General features: G+C 38.6%; 1 protein-coding gene across 6 annotated transcripts in view; it reads right to left on the bottom strand.

Annotated features, from left to right (window-relative positions):
- Window positions 1–19,379, bottom strand: part of LOC122406153 (sodium- and chloride-dependent transporter XTRP3) — a 28,311-nt gene extending 8,932 nt beyond the window's left edge. For 4 of the 6 annotated variants that reach the window (XR_006259926.1, XR_006259924.1, XR_006259925.1 and 1 more), the window contains exons 1-8: window positions 16,431–19,379; window positions 3,797–4,029; window positions 3,581–3,601; window positions 2,704–2,925; window positions 2,483–2,593; window positions 1,199–1,440; window positions 453–594; window positions 44–245 (exon numbers count right to left, since the gene is read on the bottom strand). Coding sequence is in view for 3 of the 6 variants with exons in the window: in XM_043411417.1 (XP_043267352.1) it covers window positions 44–245; window positions 453–594; window positions 1,199–1,440; window positions 2,483–2,593; window positions 2,704–2,925; window positions 3,581–3,601; window positions 3,797–4,029; window positions 16,431–16,677 (1,420 nt within the window). In the remaining 3 variants the exon portion in view is untranslated. The remainder of the gene's footprint in view (window positions 1–43; window positions 246–452; window positions 595–1,198; window positions 1,441–2,482; window positions 2,594–2,703; window positions 2,926–3,580; window positions 3,602–3,796; window positions 4,030–16,430) is intronic. The other 2 variants (XM_043411414.1, XM_043411416.1) reach the window with 2 other exon arrangements.
- Between the last annotated feature and the right edge of the window lie 1,631 nt (window positions 19,380–21,010).

Below are 21,010 nucleotides of genomic sequence, written 5' to 3'. Positions count from 1 at the left end.
ATAATGATTATTTTTGTATTTCATTTAATTGATTGAAACGCACCTGTAATGTATTGTTTTTTCACCCTTTTGAAAAGATCTATATCAAAAATAACACACAGCATTCCCTCGAGAATTCCGATTTGTGAGCCTATCCCAAGCGCCAATAACATCAGGAAGAATATACAAGACCAAAATGGAGCACCAGGTAGTTCAACGATTGCTTGGGTAAAGACTATGAAAGCTAGGCCTGTCCCTTCAGCGGCCTTTTAATTCGAAAATAAAATACATTTTTTTTTCACTTATTTCGCATAAACATTATTCAGAAGCGTCATGCACTTGCATATTAAAAATACCAAATGTATATATATTTAAATAAAAAAAATGGTGTTCAAAAAGAATTCCTAGATGTTGAACGTAGCTGGAAAATAATGGTTTTCATTGATCGGATTTTGTTTTTACCCGCAACTTACGTTTTCCAATTGACTGCTGATGCTGCAAGCATCGAGGGTAAAGTTTTGTCCCGAAGTATTGTAAGTTTCTGCAGCCAATTGATATTGCTCAGTAGTAGCATTGACACTGAGAAATCCTGCATCGATGAGCAATTCTCGATTGCTGAAATAAATATATTCATGAGGATAAAAATTTACTATATTTTACGATTTTAGGTGAAAAGATCTCGAGGCAGAATAGACGTATGTGATATTTCGAGTATTGATCTTTTTCGTTGTACAATAATCGTCATGAATATCACAATTTATGGCTACTTTTCTTACTACCCTCGTCCTAAAACTGTCTCTAGGTCTCTTAATCGTATAAATAAATTCTCGACATCGATCAAACAGGATAATTCGAGGTCACGAGGGAAGACGCCTATTCGGGTATGGTAAATTACAAAATCGATATTTCGTACGGCTACACTCGTTCCCCAACGAAAATTAGATTTGGACCAGCCCGATCCGGACTGAGATTTTTTTTGCGCATTAATTTCAATATTGTGGTGATCCTTTTTTCTAGATAACCATGGGCATCCATGAAAATTGATGCTTTTCAAATTTGACGTAAATTATATACAATGAATGTGACGAAAAATTAAACCGCATTGCTTCGCATGCTTCAAAATATAAAATCAATCGTGAAGTGAGTTTGAAAAATATCAATAATTTGAGTTATGCATAATTGGATTGGAAATGCTGTTGATTTAATGGTTTTATCTCACCTGGCAAGGCATTTGTCAACGTTGCTCATGGCTTTGAACCCGAGTATCGCGAACACAACGGCACTGGCGTACAGTGCAGTGAATACGTTGCAGCAACTGACAAGAATGACGTCACGCACGCAATTGTTATCCGGTGTGTTATAACTCCCAAAGGCTATCAACGAGCCGAAGGCCAAACCAAAACTATAAAACACTTGTGTCGCAGCGTCCAGCCAAACTCTTGGTTCCAGCAGCTTTTCCACCTTTTGCACAATCCTTATTTTTTTTCATTCAGTTTTTGACATTACGATAGGGCAAGGAATATGGTTGGAGTGTGCAATGGCGAGTTGTGGAATTATCAGTGAGAACAAACTTCCATGAATTTTCATTATTTTCTTATTTCAAAGGCTTTAAAGGCCCTTTAACGTCTGAAAGACACCTTTCCCATGTACCCTTTTCTGCGGGATTATTCACTATGAAAACGTCATTGAAAAAATTTGTCGATTATTTTCGAGGTCGCTCTTTTTAATGGTGCCATTCAAATTTGGCTAAAACCCTTTTTTTTTAAGTTATTTGCAAAATAAAACAAAGAAGTAGCGTTTTTTTTTTAAATCAACGACTCGGAAGCCTGATCATATTATTCTCCAATGATAAAGTGCACAAGTCGTTTCCTCGATGTTTGTATCTTAGGCTTATTATTGCGAATGAACGGTAAAATTGCTAAAATAAAATGTTTACTTTCCTGGGTATTTAAATTTTGTGATGAAAACGAGTATTTTAGAGTTGATATATAAATTACACATGAGATCCGAGGTTTTTTGGATCGGTGATCCCAATTTGATATTAGTTTTGCAAAATTAATTTGTTTAAACAATTTGTTTGAACAATGTTTGACAAAAAATCAAAATTTCCCAAAATCATTCCTTTTCCTACCCGGAAAAGTACCATAGAGAAATAAATTGTGACAAAAAAATGAAAATTTTCAAATTTATTTATTACGAGGAATAATTTTTAAAAAAACCGAATAATGTTTTTAAACCTAGGTTTAAAAAAATTATTGGAATTGTTTAAACAATTTGTTTAAAGAAAGTATGATGAAAAATTTCAATTTTTCAAAATTTTTTCCAAACTTATGATCTACGCGGGAAAATATGTCAGAACTGTTTCGAGCGACCTCGAAAATAGTCGACCAGGTAGCTTACGATTTTTTTCAACGACGTTTTCATAGTGAATAATCCCCTCAAAGAGGGTACACCAGAAAGGCGTATTTCAGGCGTTGAGGGTTAAGATAATATTTATATTCACCTTGGGTGTGTACATGTGAGCAAGACCAGAACCAGCTCCCCTTAACGTTATTCCTCGTATGAAAAAAATTGTGAGCACCAAATAGGGGAAGAGGGACGTAAAGTAGACCACCTGCAAGTCGATTAATCACCAGGAATCAAAATATTCGTTGCAGTTATTTGAGAAACACGAAATTTAGATACGAGAAAAATGTAAAACAAATAAACGACAAGAGTATTTACCTTTCCCGAGGATTGGATTCCCTTCATTACGATGAAGAAGACGATAACCCAGCTGAGCAGTAAACAAAGTGCAATCCACCACTTGATGTCCTGACCCTCTTCGATCGAGGGTGCAGCGTCCAGGGTGGTGCGATACCAGAAATAAGCTGTCTCTGAACTCTTGGCACACTCGTCCACCGGTTTACCATCCAATTGTGGACACGATGCCCATGGCAATGGGTCCTAAAGGTTAAAACATCAAAATTGCGTCAAGAGCAGAACAGGAAATACGACTAGAACGGAGTGCAAGCGACCAATGATGCGCGTGACGACAACGAGACAGAGTGAAGAACAGCTAAAAATGCGATCGCAATGTCAGTGATTGAGAAATTTTTCAGCTGCTGCATCGCGATGAGAATATTTGGATGATTTTTAATGCATATTTTTACAGGATACATCACGTTTCATTGGCGAACAAATAAGTGAATCAGAGTTAAGGAAAGAGGATGATAATGGGAATAAAATAAAGTCGTGAAACGAAATGCTTGATCAACAACTTTTTAATTCGATCGCCAAAATGAATTGCCAATCGCTAGCACCAGTATTTTTGTATAATGAACTATTCAACTGTGTTCTATTGCACAAAGAACTTTTTTCTCGATATTGTTATGCATTCAAAAAAATAATTCCACATAAAATCGAATGTGACAGTGCTCTTGAGTTGTGCAAATAATGGCGTAATGCACTCGCGATTATGCACAAATGAGCAGTATGCAGATTTGCAATCAATGATTGAAAGTTGGTGTTCTAGGAGATTGAAGCGCCAGTCGATGAGGTGCACGAAAAGTGACTTATGTTCATTCGTTTCATTTCAAGACTTGATTTTTCGTGTACTTACTCCAAATTTAACCGTGATAGTCTACGCGGGCGAATCGGAAAAAAGAAAATCATCAGTAAACTTAGGGATTATTAAAAACAAATACATCTTTCCATGAATGGGATCCCAATGGGTATTTAAAAAGATTTATCAAAAAAATGTAATTATATTACAAGTCATTTGGATTTTGAACATCAAATAAACCACATGCCTCATGATAGGAGGAAAGACACTTACTTGAACTGAATTAAAGAGGTAGTAGAAGCACCATGTGATAATAACATTATAGTACAAAGCAACGAAAAAAGTCACTATACAGGAAGCAATTCCTATCCCGCCGAGCCAGGGATGAATCGTATTCCAAACCCCAAGAGCTCCCTGTCTCATGCGTTGACCCATGCCCAATTCGATGAGGAAAAGGGGAATTCCTTCCAGTACGAGCATGATGAAAAAGGGGATGAGAAAGGCACCTGAAATCAGCAAACGAGGCAATTCAATATTTTTAGCTACGGCTAAATGGTGCCAGAGGGAGGCTAGAAGACACGCTCAGATTTCGTTCTCCATAAGGTCATTCTATAAATAACTTATATCGTAGTTGGTGTTAAAACTTTTTTTAAGCTGTCGAAACTTTGAGCACGAGAAGGGTTTTTCAGGGCCACTCGATTAGCTTGGAATGTGGAATTTGATACGATATTGAATACCTTGGACTAAAATTTCGACGAGTGGAATTTTTTGTCTGGTGTGTTCGAAATTTCGGAAAGAAGTGTCGAAAGACGTTCGTGAGTCTTCGAAATTCCTTAATATCAAATTTATGGGACGCTGATGAATGATGCAATGACAAATTCAAAGTTACTATCATTGTGGATCTTCAAGGATCTACTTTATTATCAAACCCGCAATTCAACAATGAATATCCTGAAGGCAAAACTTTGAAATGAGATTGAATAAGGCCTTTATTTCCTCGTAGCAGATCTTTTTAGCGAAATTATTCGGGAGTTCTGATTGTAATTCAAGACAGCTTGTTGACCCTTCTCGGTTTCGTGGGGGCGAAGCTTGTAGGACCGGTGAATATCACAGAGGATTGCTCAGAAGTCCATCAGTGTGATCTCAAAAGCCCTTTTATATTCTCCAGTTCCAAGCCTGATGTAGCTGGAAGATTGGAAAAACATCAGAGAACGTAAAGCTTTTGGGAATGGTTGTTTTTGGGAATACCCGTCGATTGGACTTGGTAAATAGTTTATTTTAGTACAAAATTCTGATTCTTCATTCACGATCCAAATTCGGATAAAATTTTTCAAGTGAACGGGCCGACGTTCATCCCTCTTGTTCCTGTTCTACAAAATCTGGCTCAAAAGAGTGGAAATTTGGTATGGAAATTCCCATGTATTCGAATGAATTCTGGCAATATCAATTAATTCCATTAACTGCTCATAAAAACAAAGAACTGCTCCAACGAAAACGTTTTGAAAATACTCAGGACCGTACACGTGTTAGATCGTACTACGAGTAATGCTATTAAGGAAGTTGAGGCTGTACAGTCATTTTTTTTACCCAAAAGTGATGACTTGTACCTTTCAAAAGTTAGGCCAGTTTACAGTTTGGCAATGTTGCATACACTTTAAAGAAAAGTTGGGGAAAAAAAGACGAAAAACTGGTGAAAGCTCAGTCGAAAACACGAACAGTGACGATCCTAGCCTCAAGAAACTGCAGGGAAAACAGATTATTATTAATATAATCTCAGCAAATCTCCTAATAAATCTGAAAAAAATTGACATTATTCGGCAAGCCTTGCTCATGTTGCCCAAAAAATTTCATATTTTTAGCATCATTTTTAACGGAGATATCACCGAATGTGTCTTGACTTCCATAAGATTACATGTTATTTGGCCCAAATTGTTATTGATTTTTCTCAGCAACGACGCTCCTAAACTGTCTGAAAATTTAACTGATTTTTTTTTACACTTCACTTTATAAGATGCAATCGGTTTAAAAGCGGTGACATCATTTTCATTCTAATGCCTCAACTTCCTTAAATTCGGTCTGATCTCGTATTCCGTCGAATCACTTGAAAGCATGATTTATAGGAAATTTGCTAAAAATATTGGATCACAATGGAGTCACGTGCGTAGGGCCGGAAGTCAATTCGAGAATTCTTGTCAAAGTCAATAAATTTGATGTCTACGCGAAAGAATTCTTTTCAATATACCCCCTTAATTCCATGTGGCTGCTCTCCGTCCGAAAACATGAGAGCAATTAAGTCTAAAAAACGACTCGCTCCGCGGTACGTTTGCACTCATATACGTGATTTCTATTTTTGTAGAAAGATAGGTGTGTGGAAGGATTCGTATACGAGCGAAGGCACCCACGCATTTACGTGATATATCGAGAGCACACGTACGAAAAACTGGAGTGGCTCGGCAGCGTGTGTACACAGGAGGAACCGACTACACCATGGTGTGGGGAGACGGTTTATTCATCGACCAACTAACCCAGAAAGCGTTCCATCTGATTCGATGTAATGACCAAGTCTAGAAGCAGCGTGGGATCGGAGGTCAACTTGTGACCTTGGTTTACAGTCGTCTCCGTTTTTCCCGAGGATATTATAGCCTAAACTGGTATCGATTATACCAAAAAAGGATGATATTCATATCGAAATGAGTTTGAAGTTTGTGCGGAATTTTACAACGTTTTCTTATTCGTGAACTTGCTGGCTCCAATTAACTGACGTATACCGTTCACTTTTTTCGTGACCAATTCCGAGGCAATTATCAAAGTTTATGACGATTTCAAAGGTAAGAGTCCCAATTTGTATATAATCGAAATAAATGATATATAAATATTCAGTCAGAACGTTGCCCGCGCGTTAAAACTTTTTTCATTCTGCTAGTCGTTGTACACAAAGGTAAAAAACGATGATTGAATTCCAGGCGCAGCTGAAGAAAAACGTTATTGCGATACAATACAAATACCGCGCGCGTTCGTCAGATTTGCTCTATTCGTGGGTTCAAATAGGGGTGAGAAAAAGGGAAAAAATCTTTAACGGCGTTTTTACTAACGACCTTCTTGAATAAAGGAAGTGCCGTGAGGAGAGTCACTCTCTGTCTCACTCTCCATTATAGCCTCCGTTCTTTGAGATCTGGCTCCATTCACACATTTGTTCATACCTTAAAAGGCGCGTGTATGAGATTGAGAGAAAGACGAAAATCGAGAGAGCGAGAAAAGTGCTGCGTCTAACCCTCGAGAAAGTCTCGATTCGCTGCCGGCTGCATTTACGCGAACGTTTCTCTTATCCTTGGAGCTCCAAGAGAAAACGTATGCAAATAAAAATGTACACATTTACAAGCATTTACCAAACAATCTCTTCCTCATTTTCTGCAACTTCGCTTTTGTCAACTTTTCCTTTGATTCAGTTTTCTCATGGCTTTATTGAGAGTTCAAGCTAAAACATTTTTTTCTCATGATAACATCGAAATTCTCAACCCCTGGATATTCTCAAATGTGCTCTCAAACTCTCTCTCTCTCTCTCTCTCTCGCCTACAGCGTTCTCTTAATAATCCTATCGGTCCTGCTCGCTTTCTTTCCTCCGGTTTGTTTGTTATCTTTTCTACTCTTTCATTGCTGTTTTTTTTTTCATCCGGCTTTTTACGCGTTGATACACAAAGCGGCACTTTTCTCGCGTTCTCCCTTCCACATTGGCCAAACAGCTGGAGTGTCTCGTATTGATCGAGCGCCCATTGCAACCCCGTTGCTCTCCGTCTCTTATTCTTGTGCTCTCGTTTCTTCTCTCCGTTTCGCAACGCTCTCCCTCTTTGGCCTACGTAGTTATTACTTATATGCGCATGTAATAGGTTATATAGAGTCTTCTAGCATCTCTTGAAACTGTGGGGCAGGCAAGCTGCACACAGGAACATGCGAGGGAGATTTGTCGGACCCAACAGCCGCAGCCTCCTCTCTCTTTTCACATCGCTACCGTTGTGAAAATATCCGAGTAGGGGAAACGCCAGCTACTTTATTCAGCGTTTACTTTCAACAGTAGCGACATCTCTCTCCGTTAACTGCATCAAAATATATGAAAGGTCAATTTACTAAGCGCAAACGTGTAGTTTAATTATTCTAGCAACTAAAGTCGATCATTTTCGATTCTTATATCGACCGGATAATTATTTCCATCGAAAGGAATAAAACTTGAGGGAATAGATTGAGTCTATTTTTATAGAGAGGAATTTTTTGTTACTATTGCTCGGAAGATTCATTCGCTGGTCCCCAAAGCTCAGAAACTTGTCCATGTTCCCACAGACATTACAAGCGTGGACATGAAACTCTACGGAGTTGTCGAGATAAAGTAGCAGTGAGTTGTGTTCTCGCTTTCCTCCGAGTTTCATTAAGGGACGAGAATTCTAATAATGCCAAGAAACTTCCAATTACACCGAAAACTCACTTTATTTCGACTGCAACACGAATTAAGTGACTATTATTTTCCTTTTCGAAGTCTGACCAATGTTCTTCGAAACCTCAATTTCATTACGTCCATCAACAACTGGATCAGAGTTTTCCCCATAAAAATTCAAGCAAAGAAGGAGTACTCGTCGCAGTGCATTTCGACTGAACAAGCCACCGCATATTGGCAAATTTATATTTATCTTCAATGATTGTATACGCATAACCTCGGTGGGCTTTTACCAGCAATTCTCATCCCCCGCACCTTACTTTTCATTCCTATTCCTATGAGATCCCCGAAGTGTTACCAAAGCTACTTTTTTCTGGTGCTATAAATGCTCTATTGTATTTTCACGGTGTCCAGGAAAACGGTGGGAAACCTGCCGATAGGGATTTTTATATTTTTGAGGCTTTGAATAGATTTCCACGATCAGAATCTCAAAAATCAGAGACCGCTGAACAATCGATGTGGGAGCTGGTGAGCGGTCACCCAACCATGAGTACTTCTGGTTGGGTTACTTGCGCACCAATCATTTTCGTATAGAACAACGAAAATGGAAGTTAGTTTATCGATATTTCGGCTACTTTGAAAACATTTCTTGTAACTTTTCGGATATTCATGAGGGTCTTACATACACTGAGACAAAAATTTGGTTGAAACACTTGAAAAATGTTCAATTTAACTAAAATATTTAGTCCCATACGCACGACAAAATATTTATTAAATTTTACAGAATATTTAGATAATGATTCAAATAGATAGCGATTTGGATTAACGAAATTGAGGGTTATGTGAGGATACTTATTGGGTTACACTAACGTCATATTTTGTTGCTACGAAAATAATTGCAGGGGAACATGGGGCAAAGTGGACTTTCCAAAAATTGAAGATGAAATAATTTTTCAACATTTTTTTTTCAAACTCAGGATATGTTTTCTTTAACATTTTTCTTAGTATTAACGTGTCAATGAACAACCAATTGGAGATAACTAACCGAAAAACATAGACACTAAAAATTTAAATATTTGAGTATTTCTCTATATATTTTGTGAATCTTTAAGGTCAAAGTACCTGAGATGTTTGTTTCATTCATACGAATTTTATACTAATCGCATTCATAACCAACATCATCATCATCATCGACAACTGTGCACGAGGTGAAAACCTATTTTTGAGTTAGTACATGTCAAAATAACACTGGGACAAAATAACCGGACAAAATGACACGAAGACTAAATATCACACGACGAAATACCACAAAGACAGAATAACATATGACAAAATAACCTAATGATAACCGTACACGCATCGAAAGTGTTCCAAACCCACCTAACGATTTCGCACACATCGCGCGCGTGTGTCCGGAACATCTTTTGATGTGTGTGCGGAATCGTTGAGTGGGTTCATAGCACTTTCGATGAGTGTGCTCTGAACTTGTTTTTTTGAACGTTATAGTTTTTTCATTATTTGTGTTATTTTTATCGTACATTATTTTGTCTTCATGTTATTTTGACGAGTGTTATTTTTTGTCTGGTTATTTTGTCTTCGAGTTATTTTGACGTGTCACCCATTTTCTTTTTACTTATGACATGACGTGCAATGGATCCAGTTTTCAATCGATTTCAAATAGATAAGAGTACCTCGCAAAAAATACGGGAAACATCAGATAAATAAAATTTAGTGATCTTTGCAGTTTTTTTCTTTTCGCCAGCCAATTCGACCTGACACGATGCCCAAAATTGGGATGTAACACTTTTCACGAAATTCAAAATAAATTAACAAATGGGGCAAAGTGGACAATATTAAAAAACTGCTCTACTGACGATTTCGACTAATTTTCTCGAATTTACGATGAAATTGAATAAAATCTGAATTCTATGAAAAAAATAAAATAAAAATGGGGCAACGTGGACACAAACATTTTTTTTTCAGAAAGAAAAGTCCACTTTTCCGCATTTTTTTTTTCAAAAAATTCAAATTTCATTAAATTTCATTGTACATTCGAGAAAATTAGTCAGAAGCGTCAGTAGGGCATTTTTTTTCGAGGTGAAGTCCACTTTGCCCCATAATTTTTTTTTTACAGAATATGAAAAATATGAAAAATAAGTGTGAAAAATCAATTTTTTAACATAACAGTAGCTGACAGCACATATGGAACCGACACATCTAGCTTAATTGCTTATGGTGTCCGCACTTTGCCCCACGTTCCCTTATATAGAAAACAAGGACTAATGGAAAGGGAAAAATCGAAAAAAATTATCACCAAATTTCAGATTCTTCAAGACGTCATAAAACCGGCATATTCGCGTATATAAGAGTGCGGCAGGGTTCGCGCTGCCGCACTCTTTAACAAAATTAACAAAATTAACGCTCTTTTAACAAAATGAAATACCATTCGTACAAAAAATAGAGGATACAAATAAGAAAGTTGATGCTTTGAAGAGTAAAAATTTAGTTATGTAGAGCAAACTACTGCGTATATACTCGTAACGGAAATTATCATCAATTAAGGTTGTGTCTCTGTCAACCGAAAATCTACAGTCCTTATCTAGAGATAAAATGAAAGTGACAAAATATATATTTACTATGAAAAGGATCCTGTCATCCAGCTTGAGCGTACTGTTAATCGAACTAGTCATGCATTTTCAAGTCAAATCAGGACTGTCGCATTCAAAAGTTTCGTGATTTTAACACACGTTTCTTTAACCTCTAAAGGACCGAAGAACCAATGCACTCCACCGATGTGGCGAAAGGAGTGAACCACTGTCACACTTTAAATTAATGAAGGGTCACTGTTTCGCGTGGAAAGGAATGTAAATTTGGATAGGCTGCTTCTATGTATATTTGAAAGTTTAAATTAAAGTACAGAAATACTAAAAATTAATTTATTCGTAAGGTTGATTCGACAACACTGTAGTGAATTCGTGTATCGGTTCGCCCTGTGATATGAGTTTTCGAATTGATCAGCTTCTTCTTCTTCTTCTTCGAGATGCAACAACTTCCACATACCTCAAGTTCAGGGTTGGGGTTAGCAAATTGTATATAGAGCTAAGGCGAGCTGGCTCAGGTTGCCAAAATGTGGCAACAGTCCTTCGTGAGAATCCGCGTTTAATTGCGAGTCGGAGGAGGAGCAAGAATGGAATGATGCAAATATGAACAATGCAGCACTACGGTAATTATTCTTTGAAGTAAGAAATGTACAGGGATGTTTGTATTTCGGCTCAAGGTTGCAAGACAAGTGCAGCAGTGCTTTCGTTAGTATTGTGTCATCCGATTTCTCGCTATTTTTTCCTGGCACTTTTGTTCGGCTGTATCGACGAGGTGTGAAAGAAAAGGAGGAAGTACGGAGACGCGAAATAAAAGTGGTAAAGCACATGGCTGGCGAGTCACGTGTAACACAATATATAAATAACAGTTTGTGAACGATAATCGATCCGTACGTGCGGGCGTCCTATATCACGGAATTTTCCACTCTCTCGTCTACCTATACGACAACGAATTGCCTCCGTGAGCCAAATGCGTCGTTGAGCTTAACGATGACGAATAACGGCGACGAAGAGAATCAGGTGATGCCTGCTTCTTCATGTTTTTCATTAGGAACGAGCAAAAGAATCGAAGAGAGAAATATGGAGATTTGATTTGCTCCGATCCAGCATAATGCCTTATCAAAACGTTGCCACAATGCGAGGTCAAATAATGGGTGCAATATCCTTCATAAGCGGAAAATATTGTCATGAGTTATAAAAGTAACAATAACGTATTGGCGTATAATGCCATTACAGATATTGAGTTAGGTATACAATGAAGTCGCTATGCGAAAAATATGGAGGCGCAAATATCATACGCGGATAAGAACTGGAATAGAGAAGGTATGCGGAAAAATAGTTATATAGTAAGGAATGATTATTATAAGTGGGACAAAAGATGAAAAGAAAGGGCGAGCGAGAGACAGACAGAGAGAAGTTGGAACCTTATGGGTCTTAATTACGTTTGCATTATTCGGTGAAATGGTTTTTTGCGTGCTGTGTCGCCATTACTTCGAAAACCTGCAAATAACGAGGAGGCAAATAATGCCTGGAATTCTCGATTCTATTACGCGTGGATAAAAACTTGTTCACGCCATTTGAAAGCGATATTCTTTTACGAATCGTATGTGTATTATTCTCGGCCAAAAACAGTACGGCCATGACTTTTTCACTATTGATTTGAGTGTGCATCGTTCAGTACTAGAATATGAAACGATCGAACGATGCATTTTAACATAATCTCTTTTTAGACTAGAAAAAAGTGGTGTTGGAAAACCAGCTGAATTATTCAATAGAATAAAGTGACTCTCAATTTTCATTTTTATAGTTCAAATATTACTTATAAATGATTCGGCTCGAGCTGCTCAAACGAAGTTAAATAAAGATCACTATTGACTCTTGATTCAATTATAACGATGACAGACGTCATCGCAAAAAGAAATCTATCGACCTCCTATTTGTACGAATAAAGTAATGAAATGAAGCTTCGACGAACCTATTAGCATATGGAGATGATGATGCGTAGGAGGCCCTTCAAAATTTTTAATAATCTTTGCTTTTGTAACTCTTCATGTATTTATATTTATGTACACGAATAATATTTACAAAAGGATATCACGTGGCCCCGCACCTGCTTAATTTCCAGCGAATTGCTAATTGGCGAATAAACGAAATGGGTCAACTCAACGAATCGAATTCCCTTGTTTTCATGTAATTTGTATGATTCATCATTAGCATCCTCATGCATGCACATGTAATGACGTGTCAGCATATCCGAATTACAACACGGAAAAAGCGACACACTTGTGTATTGAAGCTCATAAACATAAATATATGTCGAGCCTCCTGGAGCAGTGTCTCTGGCAGGAGACACGATCAATACTATTACCCCTGTGATACTATCTACGAAAGGTCAGCAGCACTTATTACGTCTCTTCGTACACGAAACACAGAAATTACTGAGTATATTCGTATATCCAAGTAACGGATACTACTAATGACTAGAATTTTCGTAGTTGACGAAGAATTATCAAAAGAAAGCATCGCGTAGAACATTGAGCGATTGGTTTTAACGAATCGGAGATGTTTTGACGCCAAAGAAGCACAAAATCGATGCTCGTGCCATGGGATCAACATCGAATCAAGTTTCTCTGTAGTCTTCCATTCATTACCATTGACCTCGTTATCATGACTTTAAAGAACTCTACACATGAGCTCTACGAAAATATCCTGGCTAGAGGAATTCCAGAATTCTAAACAAGTCTTCTTTCTAATAAATAGTCACGGGAACATCATTCCTTGCTCCTCTCGGAATAGCCCTCATTCGTAAATATATATCGGATATAAATACATCTCACTTATATACGTGGGGATCAGAAGTTACTGATCAAAATTAGATACTGAGCTCGGCGGATGAGATTTTGTGTTCAAGTGACGGATGGGAATCACCCTTTATCGCTGTGTTATTGCGAAATAAATGTGAAAAAATGAATATGGGGAAGTGGGACATGAAAATACGAAGAGAGCGAATTCGAAACTGGATCTCGCAGTCGATCACAGTTTCCATAATACATGTAGCTTTAAAAAATAGTTGAACATATTGAAATTCCAAATCGTTGATAAATTTTCGTAGAGATTTATCTTTGTTAAGTGATTTTTTTCAAGGGAACCAATTATTTTCATATCATCTGGGTTAATGGAGGATCAAGACTTTTTTTTATCAGCTCTAACGCTTTAGACGATCAAATAAATCGATATAGTAATTATTATGGTTCGCTATTATTCATCTATTGCGACGAAGACGTCGTTCTTCATAGTGCTTAATATGAAAATTAGTTATATTGACCCCACGAGAGTGACTATCGTTTGTATCCTGTCAGGTAAGTTTAATCCACTTCCATGAAAGGCTACACGTCAAACTACGATAGCCCCAGCAATGGTGCGAGATAAAAACGGATAAGGGAAGTGATTGTTACCGAGATCCCGTATACCTTCATGAATAATCAATGTCACATCTGTTGTTCTTTTGAATAAATCGCCGTTATTGAGGTAATATTACTTTTCCCGTTAAAACTGACGATAGCAGGAACATCCTTTGAATTTTTGGCCTCCAGTGACGTCAATAAAGGATATTCGTGGAACGACTCTGCCGAAAGTGCAAGGATTCGCATACGTGACTGAAATAACTCGAGTCATTCCTGAATTTACTCATCTTCTCAGCGTTTATCATATTCTATTCGAGAGAGACTGAGGTAACCAATATGCCAGCAGAACCGGCAAACGATTTCGCCATTTTCGTTATCTTTTTCGAGTTTGCATTTTTCATTATATTAAATTCAGTTCCCTCAGATTTTTCAAACTTTTTACTCGGATATTCATCTTCCCTGGGGTTTCTTTTCTCCCCGATATTCATATTTTTTAAAGAATCATCATATTCGATTCATGTCAGACGATTTGAGAGCCGGGGTCCTCTGGTTCACCAAAGCTGATGAAGATTGCTGTACGCGTCGAAGCTTTTCTTTCCACACGGCGACGAAAAGCCTTCTATATTGACGAGAGCGTTGGCGCGTTGGAGAGGACTTGATATTAAAAGGGGGAAAAAAGTGACTGGAGGATGGAGAATCCCTATAGAATCGTACGTGTTGACCCATTTTTACATTGGAGACCTTGACCTTGTGGTATAACTCAAAGAGATAGATTATCAAATATTTTTTGAAGCGGTTAAGGAGGGTGGCTAGGGATGATACAATATTACCATGCTAAACCATGTAAAATACATTAAAAATTTTTAAATGATAAGAATTTAATAAAATTTGGTGAACATATTCTTCAGAGTTAAATTTGACAATACAAATTTTTTAAGATTTTTCTTCTGTACAGTTATCGAGTAATTGATCACTAAAGTTCACGTGTATAAGCATAGCGTTTCCATATATATAGGTATATATTCCGGGCATAAGAAATCTGCTTTAATGCGTAATTACTCGATAACTAAGCAGAAGAAAATTTTGAAAAAAATTGTGTCTTCGCACTTGATGTCGAAGAACATTATCACCAAATTTGATCAATTTCTTATCAATTTGACGAACGTAGCCACCCTCCTTAAAGTATTTCAACGTTGAAATATCGTTCACATACCGTGAATTAAACTACACCTTCTTGCTTATTTTCAGTTTTTATGATAAATTCTTATTGATAATTATCAATGGGAGTTTCAAAGAAATTTACAAATTTGCTTATATGGATAACTGGCAAATCTCTTCAAGTATCGATGGGTTGAGATGATTAGGAGATGAGGCACTCTCTAGCCCCGAAACCGCGCGCCTATCGACTTTCTCAAAGAAGAAGCTATATGTCGACGAATCTGGGTTAGAGGATCCCCAAACGTTGCAAAATTGATCGCTCAGGCCCGGCAGCAGCTTGTGATGTAACCGCTTTTCTGTTTTTCCTTTTATTGAACGAGTTTTCATCATCCGTCCATCATCTTCTCCAACGATTGAGGGAAAGACTCGATTCGTCAAAAAAACCAGTAGGCTGAACACGAGCAAATTGAATTCGGATCGTCGTTGCTTCTTTGTTACTTTTGATCAGCTCTGATTGGATTGATTTTTTGAGAGTAGACGAATAAATCATTTATTTTCGAGCATTGGATAATATAATTGACCACCAGCCATCTCATTAAATATTAGCCATCATTTTTCGAACTTGAGAAAAAAATTCCAGATTGAAGAAGAGGGTGGAGGGAAAGGCATGTGCATCGAAATGAAGCGCGTAGGCAGGCAGATAAATTTGTGAGGAGATTTGGAAACGCGCCAACAAATTTGAAGATCGCGGGAATGTTGAGAACGTAGATGTGTATGAAACCTATAACAAAATATGCGCAGGATGTTCGACGGACGAATTCCGGATTATTGCTCGGATAAACAAAATCGTTCGATTTAGTACTATTTATGAGAGTCGTTAATGATTTATCAAAGGAATTGGCAACGAAATTAAACGTCGAGGAAGGATGTGAGTAAGTTCTTGGATTTCTGAGAATCAGGAAGGGCTAAGTGTTTCACTGATATCCCCGACCTCGTAGGAGTTAACGTTAAGAACTTATTCTCACACGGGATTTATAAAAGTATAAATTCACATTGATATGTCGGGAGGAAGAAAGAAACTTGCGACTTTGAGTTTTCTGGAAAACAGTACCACAAACTGTGTTTTATGAAATATGAATTACGTAAAGAAGCTGCAGACGGAATTGTACTAATTCCGTCAAATCATCAGATGTGAGGCCATTTCCCTTGAAAAAATCGGAACATCGAGAGACGTGAAAGTTGAGACATCATGTGTTATCGAAATGTCAGTATGGAGGAAGGTTTTTTTTATCCAAAGGAGAAACTAAAAACTCGAGTCAACTCACCACCCCCATTTTGCTGGCACAAATATGGAAACCTCCAGATATTTCCAAGACCAACACTGTAACCGATGATGCTGAGGAAGAATTGCATCTTGCCGCTCCACGCGGCTCTGTTTTCATTCCCATCTTGTCCTGCAGCTGCGTTCTGATTCGAGGTCACAACAATCGTTACGTTATGACCACCTTGGCGTTCCTCGTTGAGGGGTGCCAATTCGTGCCCGTTACGCGCGTTTTCCGACTTCGTAACCATTCTCGCGTATTAATATATAACAATGCTTATTATTTTCTTCCGTAATACGTAAGCGATACTATCGGTAATATTGAAACTGGAAAAATTAGCTTTATCTCTTTTTCTTTCCTAGTCGATCTCTTCAACAATTCAACAAGAATTTCGTTATTTTTAAGATCCCCGGCAATTCCAATCCCACTGAATCGTTGCTCGAAAATATAATTCACACACTGGATGTAATCGATCGATCACTGGATCGCGAACAGAGGAATTAAATGACACTCGGATCAAATCGTATTTTTTTGTTTTACGTAGAAAAATCATAACATTCGTAAGAGATGGAAGGTATTCCTCAGTTTCAAGGCATCAGCGACACTAATTCATAGTAAATACGCGTCTCTTCTGTATCATTGATCTTTCATTCTGTTCAGGACGTTTTTCGATCGAGTATCTTCTTGCGAATCCACTTCCTGAATATATAAGTGTCTGCATGTGTCAGTGTCAATGTGTTTGAGTATCTTTGACGTGTCCTCCAGGAAGTAAGTCCTGATGGATTTTCTTCCGTTTATCTTTCGTCGTAAATTCTTCAGGAACTCGGAGAGAATGATTCTTGAGCGTTTAACATATATATTTCAACATGCGTATGTACATTTCGTATTTGAACATTCGTTAAAACTCATAACGCACCAATGAAAAATAATATGTAGTCGGTTGATCCACATGGGTCAGTGAATTATTCTGTTTTCTTTTCCTTTCCCTCCCCTTTGGATTCGAGGTCGGGAGCGTTTGGTGGTGGTTAGTTTTCCTGTTCGCGGCTCTCGCGAGACTCAATCGTCGCGGCGATTTAACTTCGTACTCCTCGTTCTCTCTTCACCACCTCCCCTGTTTCTCTCCGCGCGTCCCGCCCTCTGCCCCTGTTATTCTGCCACAACAACAATAATCGGCGACGTTGTCTCCGGTGTCGTCGTCGTCGTTGCCCCTGGACAAGATTGAGGAACAAGCCCCTCGGAGAAACGCCAGATGCACGAGTCGAGGTGAATCGCAATCGAACTTGGTTAACGATTTTTATAGCCTTTGACGTTTTACTTCGTCGCCAAAAGGTTGCAACTCGTTGAGTGATCCAAGAATTCTCGGTATTTTTTATGACGCCCAAGCAGATTTTCTCAGGAAAGTGCAACGCACTCGAAAAACAAAATCAATTGAAATTACTTCGTCGCCGTTCGTGTAACATAAAATTTCGCGAAACTGTCGTCCGTCAAGGTATTTCCGAGTAGTATGCAGCAGGGAGAATCTTTTCAGTGGATAAATCTCGTTTCGATCAGACACGAAGGAAAAGAAAACAAACGCTTTTGCCTACCGACAGCACTTCGACAATTGAGAAAATATATATTTCAAGATTTCCGTTGTCTCAGGTAAACGTACATTTACATTTACTGGAGTGTTATTCTTTTCCAGGGATGCGAAGCTATAATGAATTGATCACTCACTCGGACAGCCGATTTCCAATAGCCCTTGTGCTCCGTTCGTTTTTTTTTTCTTTTTTTTTTTTCTATTTGCCAAACTTGTGGGTGCGCAAGATACACTCGTAAGATTTCCAGCCAGAATGTATTATACAACAATAAAGTTGACGTCTTATGACGCCCTGGTATCGCTGTTTTGAAAATATGTCAAAGAAATTTCAAAAATTTCTTAGAACTGCTTTATCCAGATTCGCGTACTGCGATGCAGCGAATATATTATGTATCATATATATATAGCACAGCCCTCGATGATTTATCGTCGTCAACTTTTCAACCCTGTTAAATCTACGATCGAGTCGTAGACTCTTTTCGATCGTCGTTGACACTCTGGCACACTTTTGAAACTCCGATTGTTGTGGTAGCCTCTTTATTTTTCAGGAAAATAATAACTTCGATAGTTAAATTAGTCGATATAATTGGAAGCGTGACGAGAGTAGTGAGCTGCGATTAGCTCTCGATTTATTGCATGTTACGATGTTACGACGATGTGTTTTCTGTTTCCAATTTGTGGCGTTGCTTTTTTTATTATCCAAGTCACGTAACTAATTACACGCCCCTTTTCGTGCACAGAAAATGCGAATCTCCATACAATTTTCAATGTATTATATTTCTGTACATGTATATACAGATATATTCATTAATTCATATGTAAATATACTATATTTATATACATATGCGTGTGTATATTTTCGATTACTTAAATTTGATACTCTTGAGATTGCGCAAGCTTGTGTTGTACTCGGTGTGTATGGAGGCGGGCCTTGCGGATTTCGGACCCATGTATACCGATTGTTGAGGCTTTTCTTTTTCTCCAATTGTCCCAATTTCACGTTTCACGCTGGCTCAATTTTTGTAACTTATCGTTTTCTTTAGTTATTGTTTTCTCGGGTACGCGCGATGGCCCAGTGCCGCACGTGCACGTGCACAATTCGTTGCAAATACCAGTTGTCAATTTGGTTTTTTGTTCTCCCGATATTTTATTTTGTTGATTATAAAAGTGCTTCACGGTGGTAATAATGAATTTATTTTCATTTAATTTGTACGTTCTTAAAGGCTACTTTGATACAAATGTGCAACGTGATCTGCCTCGTACGGAAGCCGATAACAAACTGAGGGAAGGTACACGCGCACCGTAAATTCTGTTCTTGCGTCGAAAGCTTCGCTCTGGGCGCGCGTGTGTGCGCGTGTGCGCCTTCGTGAAGGGGGTACATTCGTGTTTGGTCTATTTCTATGTATCAGAGTACGTCGTAACTCTGTGCATGAATGTGGCTGCTTCGGGGCGAGTCGGGGATAAAAAACAACGGTTTCGTTGGATCTCGGCTCTCGACGGATTCCCCGCCATTGGCTGACATAGAATTCTTCCTCTCCTTCGGTCCCACAATTTCCGGAGATTCAAACCTCTGGAAAGTCAACGTTTTTCGTACAGTTAATTTGCTTTCACACAGTTGATTTTTCCTACTCTTCACTTTCTCCGATTATCCATTTAAATAGTTTTGAGTAAAACGTTTAGTAGCGGGACGTTGCATTGAGGCATCCAATAGAAACCTAACTATTTCGTAAACTCAATTAACCGCGGTTACAAATTGTTCAAGAATGCGCTTGACTTGGCCGAAGCAACAATCGAATTCTCATGACGCTTCGTTAACTTCTCCGTCTGTTCAGGAAAACGCAACAAACGAAGAATCAATTAGTGCGATAAGTTATCGCTTTCGTATCCGGCTATGAACTATCGAAAAAGTTCGCAAGAATTCGCTGGCAGTTTCCTCGACGATTTTGAATCTCCCGCTCTTCGCTCTACATGTGCGTCAACGAAAAATGAGTCGGAAGCGTCAACCAAACGTCAAGAATCTAGAACGATCGTTTATTAAAATTTATAAACGGGAAGTTTCCACCAAGATCGCGCATCTGCCTTGTATCGCGAGTCAACAAAAATCTGGAAAAGTTAACCAGCGAGTCTCGAGGCCTTGCAAACGAGAGAATAGGATGATTCGAGTGGAACCTCTTGCTCGGACATTTGCAGTGGGGCGCATCGTGTGCTCTGTACCCATCACAGTGGCGCGCTTCAACCTTCTCAAACCGGGGCAACCCCTCCAGCCTCTCTCCTTCCTTCGCATCGATCGGTTCGCAGCGATACGCGGGGGCGTATCTCGGTGACGTTCGATTCTATTTCGACCTCACCCTAGGTCTTTATATATGCACGAGTATACACGAACATTCACATGCGCGTATCGTGCATAATGAACGTTAGCAAGCCATATGGGGGGTTTTCAAGCCAACTGGACTAATAGAATTTGAATGAGAAGAAAATTGACGGCGTCACACAAAATCATTGAGCGAATCGTGACTGAATTTTATGTGTGAAAAAAATCTCGTATTATAAATAATTTCTTAGCTTTATATTCATTCATTACAGTGAAAAAATTAATTTCTGCAGTGTTCTATTTGACGTGGAACATCTTTTATGAAGTGTAGGTTATTCCTGCTACGACTGAGACTGCTCCCCTCTCGAATTCTCATTGGTCAGACCAACACATCTTTTTCGCGTGTGTATACACGGCTGATGCTGCTGCTACATCGTCATTTCGCGTCACGTGACGTAGCAGCTGGAACCGTTTCAACCCTGCGTCCCCTTCGTTCTTCAGAATGCAGTGACTGCCTGTTAGGATGTGTCTTTGCATGAGGGAAATGGGAGTGTGTGCTCGCCGATTTCTCTCTCCGTCTGCGCCAGTTGGAATTGCAATCTCGCTCTCTCATTCGCTCTTTCTACGACGCTTTTTTGCCTGCTCCCACTTTTCCAACCACTACTCTACCAGTTCGCGGGCGAATCCTAGGTC

This window comes from Venturia canescens, chromosome 2, assembly GCF_019457755.1.
Source record: "Venturia canescens isolate UGA chromosome 2, ASM1945775v1, whole genome shotgun sequence".
Classification (NCBI taxonomy): domain Eukaryota; kingdom Metazoa; phylum Arthropoda; class Insecta; order Hymenoptera; family Ichneumonidae; genus Venturia; species Venturia canescens.
This window is presented reverse-complemented; position numbering and strand designations above follow the sequence as displayed.